Source organism: Gracilinanus agilis, chromosome 6 (genome assembly GCF_016433145.1).
Source record: "Gracilinanus agilis isolate LMUSP501 chromosome 6, AgileGrace, whole genome shotgun sequence".
Classification (NCBI taxonomy): domain Eukaryota; kingdom Metazoa; phylum Chordata; class Mammalia; order Didelphimorphia; family Didelphidae; genus Gracilinanus; species Gracilinanus agilis.
Window position 1 is genome coordinate 282876579 of NC_058135.1, and position 7686 is coordinate 282884264.

General features: G+C 34.4%; 1 protein-coding gene across 1 annotated transcript in view; it reads right to left on the minus strand.

Annotated features, from left to right (window-relative positions):
* Positions 1-2667: 2667 nt before the first annotated feature.
* Positions 2668-7686, minus strand: part of LOC123251057 (vomeronasal type-2 receptor 26-like) — a 246525-nt gene continuing 241506 nt past the window's right edge. The window contains exons 4-6 of the mRNA XM_044680227.1: positions 5792-6010; positions 4346-4469; positions 2668-3572 (exon numbers count right to left, since the gene is read on the minus strand). Coding sequence (XP_044536162.1) covers positions 2668-3572; positions 4346-4469; positions 5792-6010 — 1248 coding nt within the window. The remainder of the gene's footprint in view (positions 3573-4345; positions 4470-5791; positions 6011-7686) is intronic.

The window sequence follows — 7686 nt, forward strand, 5'->3', positions numbered from 1 at the left end:
AGTTATTTCAGCAATTGTGCACTTACTCAATCAGTTGCCAGGACTACAGAAAGTTTGCCACACTATGAAAGACAGAAAAGAGACTAGATTTTAGGAGATTATGGGAACCAGGATGGCAGCTAAAGAGGTGCTTATTAGAATGTGGTTCAGAGGAAGACCTGCTTCTGACATAGGCCAAAACTGCTGCAATCTTGAACCCCAAATAAGTTGAAGTCCTCTTATCTTGGCTAAAAATCACATCAATCCCACTGGTATTGGTTGTTGGGATTTTTTTGAGCCACTGCCATTATAGAAACTTCTTTTGTTTCACTTCCCATATAAAATGTGTGTTCTATAACATGTTATTTCATTGGGTAGTGTTGTAGGAAAATATAAGGTAGGTCATGTAGATAAGGTAGATATATAAATATGTAGATAGCAGCCAGGCATGTCAGGCAAAGCTGGAATGTTCCAATCATGTATTGTTGAGGAGGAAGGAAGCCATTCCTGAGAGGCTCTGGTATGGCTGAGGAAATTAGATGCTGGTTTGATCTGCCTCTAGTGAAGAGCCCCTGAAAGTGGATTTGTCTCCTACAAGTGAAGGAGGCCAAGGCAGGGAGCCGCTTGACCCTTGCAAAACATATCTTTGCAAGAAATGGCAAGCAGGCCCCTGACAAAGTGCATAGATGTGTCAACACCCTAACTACAGACCCCTGACCTAGTGCTAATGCCCTAACTGTAGACCCCTGACAAGTACATACATGTGTCAACGCCCTAACTGCAAGACATGCCTGCAAACCCCGTAGGCTGATAAGGGGCGGGCATAAAACTCCTGTACTTATGAGCCACAGAAGGAACTCTTAGGCTGAACTCCCTTGGTGCGCAACAGATCAATAAATGGCCCTTCTTGCCTAATTGCATTGTCTGCTGGTCTTCCTTGGTGGTGGCCTATGACTCAGACCCCAACACAAGAAACATCTCTCGTTTGGAAGTTCAGGTTTCAGCAGTGAATTTGGCTCGGGATGGTGGACATCCAGACTGGTTCAGCTCCCTGTCTTCATCCATTTGTGGATTAATTTGCTGTGGAGCTGTGTTCCTAGAAAACCTTAGATCATCACTGGAGTTGAGGAGGACCCAGTTGTGGGACATCCATATCCCCTTCTAGCCAACCAAACTGTACCTGACAGACTGTGTTAGTACAGAGTAGATTTGGCCCACCTTTCCAGTCCTTGAAGTTTGTCCATAGATTCTTATTTTAGTGTAACCTATCCCTTCATCTCTTACCTTAAACTCATTATTAAACAGTTTTAATATTCTATGGATTATTTTCCTTCTCAACAACCATTCAAGGACCCATTAATTGAGTTGTTTGTTCACTGGATTACATAAGAATGATAGTTGGGTTAAACTGCCATTCCTAACCCTGACACCATTCACTCCCAGCTGTGTTCTGTGTTTGTGGAACTGGGTGAGATTTTCCAGTGTGTTATTGTGGCTCAGGCGGTTAACTCACTTTACCCCAATGATTCCCCATTCATCCCTCTCAACCACTACTTCCCCCTGTGTTATTATTTACCTACTACAGTAGAGGATGAAATAAAGAAAAGCAGAGAATTTGGATTCAAAAAATGTAAATTATTATTAAAATTGATTTTTAAAAAACAAACAAACAAAAAAGCTTCCATGCATTGAATTGCAAAACATTATATGTAGGAAAAGATTTTTCTTAATGCAAAAGAGATAAGTAGGTAGGTAGTTCATTGAGTTGAGACTCAGGCTAGAGTCTTGAAATTCTGTTTTCAAATTTGGCCTCCAATACTTACTAATTGTGTGACCCTCCACAAGTCTCAGGACTAATTGCATTGTACTTACCAAATGGCTTGGAACAAATACTTGTTATTAATTCTAGGTGTTGTCAATAAAATTGTCAATATAGTTCGGGTGCTCTCTTACATAGGATAGAAGATAAAGTTTTTTAAAAGAAGAAAAATGAATAATTATTTATGCATGACCATTTTCTTTACTTTTATTATATCTCAAATTTAAAAAAAAACTATCAATATATTCAAAGTATCATTCAGAGAACAATGAATCACTGATAGAGGATTGTCCAAAACACACCATAACTCTACAGTGGAAAAGTTTATAAAAATGAATAGAAGAAGTAAAAACTTCTTATAATTTTTCATTGAAGATAAATAATGTCTCTCAAAAAATGAATGAGTCCCCAAGATTTTCCTGACAAATCATTTCTTGTGTATATTTTATTCATCAAATATCAGTTGCTAAATATAATAATGGATAAGATGCAGTTCTATAAACAGGGGATATATCATATTTTGTAAATAATATATCTTTGTATCAGAATGCTTGATGAACTTTTCCAGGGTAAAAAATGTGACAGTACTTATTATAATTATTTATTAATTAATATACATTATTTTTTCCTCATCTCTTTATTAAATTATTGTTCTCTAGAGGGTATTTTATATTATTACTAAATTAATTGTACTTCTATTCAGAAATCAAACAATATGACTTTCTTCAAAATACTTTTTGAGTCTAGTACAAAAGAGATGATAGCAGAAGAAAAAACTGTAAAAGCTAGATTATTTTAAGTCATTGTTTAAGAAATCAGGAGCTGCATCTTTAAGACTAGTGAGGAAGAGATTAAGAACACAATACTACTTAGACATTAGCTTTGTTTTTCCATTTCTCCAGGGTATTTCTGTCTGCCCTCAGGAGGATCACATAGCATTTGGGAACAAAGATACAGGTGAGAATCCCAGCACTGGAGACCAGGATGGAAAAGATCTCCATGGCCACCATGGCCTTCCCTTTGGTGCTCTGATATGTGGGCAAGAAGGAAATCCAGACACTGCAAAACACCAGCATGCTGAATGTCAGGTGCTTGGCTTCATTGAAAGTATCTGGTAGATTCCTGGCCAGGAAAGCCAATGTAAAGCTAACCAAGGCCAGGAAGCCCATGTAGCCAAGAACACAGTAGAAGGAAACAAGTGAGCCCTCATTACACTGAATGACAATGAAGGAAGCCTCAGAGTATGGATCCATCTCAAGGAATGGGGGATATGTTCCCAGCCAGATGCCACAGAGGCACATCTGGATAAGGGTACAAATAAAAATGAGGAAATAAGATACTGATGCTCCCAACCACCTCCTGAGCTTGCTACCTGGCTTAGTGGCCCTAAAGGCCAGAACCACAGTGATGGTTTTGGCTAAGATGGAAGCAATAGCCACTGTGAACACAATGGCAAATGTGGTTTGTCTTAAGAGGCAGATGGCTGGGGTTGGATGTCCAATGAAGAGTAAGGAAGAAAGGAAACAAAGGGTGAGAGAGGTGAGCAGAATGTAGCTAAGACTGCGATTATTGGCTTTAACTATGGGGGTGTCTCTGTGCATCACAAACACTCCAAGGACAAAGGTTGTGAGAATGGAGAAGCAGAGAGCTGCAGAGGCCAGAATCATTCCCAGAGTCTCTTCATAAGCCAGATAAGTCACTGTCTTAAGCAAGCATCTATCTTTCTCCTCACTTGGATACTGATCATCAGGACATTGTATACATTGTTCTGCATCTGGAAAAAAAATTGAATGTCCTGGTATTTATATAGACTATAGTACTCTTTCTCCAGTAAAGTGAAATTTTAGTCATTCCACATAAAGTTCAGCTTGCTTTTGGACTCCTTCTCAGTGAGAAGGATAAGAATTCTAGATAGTCAATGAAAAGAACACATTTTAGTTTCTTTTTATCTCAACTTATGGATAAAAATTATTTTTGAAATTAAAAAATCTTTATTTCAGAATTACACTTAAATATGTTTTAATCAGTATATTAAGAATATGAATTGATCTCTTTTAAAAATAAGATAATACAAATAGATATCTGAAAACTATTAAATGTTTAATGAAATATTTCTTTAAAAACATTGTTTAGTGTTATTAACACTAAGATTTAATTTGAAAATCATTTGATCATAATTTACAAAAACCTTTTAAATGATGCAATATTTAACATCTAATGTCAGTACATTTATATAAATCTGCTATAATGTATTAACTTGTATTCTGAAACCTCAGAGTGATGTTAGTTTTCATTTATAAGTAAAGAACTAATGAAATTCAACTAGGAGGAAAACATGAGAATATAATTTTGAGGAGCTAAGATGTGGTGACCTAAATTTTGTTATTTAAGGTAAATATTCTGAGGTCTACCACAAAATGGAAATATTTCCATATGATAATGGTGAGAATAAAATTTATCAGGTAAAGTCCCCAAACTAAAATTATATAAAAAGTAAAATATTCAAAATCTATAATTAGGGAGAACTCTTTCTCTTTAGGTACCCACTTGTTTTATTGGAAATCTTCCCATCAGGACATAGGGTACATTCAAAGCAGCAGATGGGCTGACCTTCAAGAGATTGTTTCCTGAAGCCAGGGCCACAGGTCACACTGCATGTAGAACTTGGAATCTGAGTTTTCATAAAAAGAAAAGAAAAAATATATCTTTATTAGAATTATGTATGAAAGGCAGATTTGTTGAAGCAATAATGTGGTGGACATTTAGAATATCATATCTGAAGTTTGGAAGTGAAAGGATGATACATTTCTTAATGGAGATTTTCTCTCAGTTTTCCCTCTTCTGCTCTATATCATCTTTTTCTAAAGACATGTATATAGACAGAATCTCCAATAAAAACATAGCTCCTCCATTTTTAAAAATACTAATGGGTCAGTGGCATATTTTCAACCAGATATATGACAGTATATCTTTAAAGTGCACTTCATTTTGCACAAGAAATGTTGAAGACTTAATTCATTGATCACTTTAGGAGAAACATTTCTTTATATTTTGTTCAATAAACAAGGCTATTCTTTGTATTTGAATAAGGAATTGTGAATTTTTCAGGGAGTCATAATTTTAGAGAATTTATAATAAAATAAACTGATTAAATACTTCAGTTTTACTTGATTTGCTTGATTATAGGAAACAAGTGTACTTGATTCAAATGGTTGATCTTGTTTCATAGGCTGATATTTGATGATTCATACTAATCACTGCTGATTCATAGAAGATGGGATTTATGATTTTCCAAAGACAAAATAATCTATATATAAGTTCTATATCAGAAAGGAAAAACCCACAAAATTCTAATTTGTTGATCAATCATTTTGTATTTGTCTCAAACTTTCCAAAAACCTCCTTGGGATTTTCTTGGCAAAGATCCTGGAGTGCTCTACTGTTTCCTTCCTCAACAGATTTTACAAACTTAAAAAACTAAAGGAAAAAGGATTAAGTGACTTCCCCAAGGTCATAGAGTTGTTAAGCATTTGAAGCCATATTTGAAATGAGTAAAAGGATTCTGTCAGACTCCAGACACTCTTCCCATTATGCAACCATATTTTAATTAAGAACTCTAATATGCACATTATTGGGAATGCAAATTTATAATAAAATATATCTGTAGTTACAGGATTTCCTATATTAGCTACCCTTTGGTGACATAGGTCTCTTTTTATGGTAAAAAGATTTCCACTCTTCCTCCTCTTGTTATTCCAAATTGATTTCTTCCTATGAGGTATTTCAAGATTTTCTTCAGATAAAGAATTAAGATCATTATGCAACTGAATTGGAAAGATTTTGAAAAGAGTATTGAGAAAAGGAAATAAGAGAAATCGGGGTTCTGCCTTAATGAGAGCAAAAGAAAGAAGTTGATGATTCAGCCCTGTCCTAATCATTACCAATGTCTTCAGGGAAGTTCTTAGGTCCAATGAAGAGACACTTGACTCTTACCTGAGGGAAATCTTCTGGCCAATCTATGTCCTCTTCATTAATGCTTAACTCTTTTTTATGAGGAATCACTTCTCCAACTTTCACCTGAGTCCAATAATAACCAGGTAATGATTTAAAATTCAGGATATCATATGTCTCAGCAGTCATCGAGGTTCCATCCCCACATAACTCATCTTTGATCTCATTGACAGGATTAACACACTTCAGGAAGTTGTGGAGCTGAAGGCAAGGACAGCAATCTTTTTAGTTAAAAAAGTCTATCCAAAACCTATATAATATTTGGTAATGTAAATTTAGGATTAAAGGCCATTTTGAATTTATACTGCCAAAATTCAAGGTAGGAAAGAAAAAGGGATTATATATAATTAAAGGAGTAAGCAATTCAAAAAGTTCAGTGAAACAAAATAAAGGAAAATAATTCCAGTGGAAGAGAAATGGAAAGAGGCTGTTATATTATGACTGGTTACAAAAAATGAAACAATAACACAAGTTGAGGCTGATTTGACAAACTATTACTTTAAGAATAACAAGATAATCATTTTGGCAGAAAGTGAGCAGATGAATGGAAAAATATTTTATACAAAAGAGATAACCAGAAAAAACTTTTGCATTGTAGAGGAAAATAAATGTGGATGAGCAATGACTGAACCTCAGAGATGTATTAGGGAAGGTAATAAAAGAAAATGAAAGACAACCTAAATGAACAAAAATGGTATTTTAAGGAGAGGAGAAGACATAAAAGAATAAGAAGGATAAATAATAAAATAGAATGGAGAGAAATAGGCATTGGTAATAATAGTAATCATGAATATGAGTGTAAATAATATGGACTTCTCTATAAATAGAATCAGACCAGAATGCATAAGAAATTAAAAGTAACAATATATTGTATGAAAGAAAAACATTGGAGATGCAAATATCTAGAATTAAAGTAAGGGCTACAGCTGAAGGTACACTATTCTTTTTGAGGTGAAAAAGCAAGTGGTAATAATCAAGATCTCTGATAAAACAAAAACCAAAAGAGTTGTAATCAAAAGAGATAATTAGGGAAATTAAATTATGCCAAAGGGCAACAAGAATTTATGAAAAAAAATTAATAGCTTGATCTTCTGGTATAAACTTCATTTCTTTTTAAACCCTTACCTTCCATCTTAAAATCAATTCTGTGAGTTGCTTCCAAGGAAGAAGAGTGGTAAGGGGTAGGCAATGGGAGTCAACTGACTTGCCTGGGGTCAAACAGCTAGGATGTGCCTGAGGGCAGATTTGAACATAAGACATTCTGCCTCTAGACATGGCTCTCAATCCACAGAACCACCCAGGTATCCCCTAAATATTTCATTTCTGAAATACATATTGGTCTTCATCTGAGACAAACATAAAATTCAAAGACATTCATCAATTGATATATGGTCAGAAAATACAAACTGTACATTTTGAGAAGAAGAAATCAAAGCTAATTGAAGTCATATGGAAAAATACTCTATTGGTATAAATTAGAAAAATATTGAAACAACTTGTGCATACCAACTTAAAATTATCAAAATGATAAATGCTGAAGATTATGAGGGAAAAATATTATAACTATTTGTGGAGTAGTGAACATCTCCCATCAATCTTCAGAAAAATTTGGAACTATATCCAAAGGAATATAAATTACAGGTAACCACTGACCAAGCAATAATAATACTAGAACTATGTGCAAAAGATATCAAAGAAAATGGAACAGATCCTATCTTTACAAAAATATTTATAGCTCTTCTTTTTCTGGTGACAAATAATTACAAATTGAGGGAATATTCATCAATTGGAAAATGGTTGAATAAGTTGTGGCATATATTTGTGATGGAGTACTCTTGGGCTAAAGGGTATATTATATATATATATATATATATGTA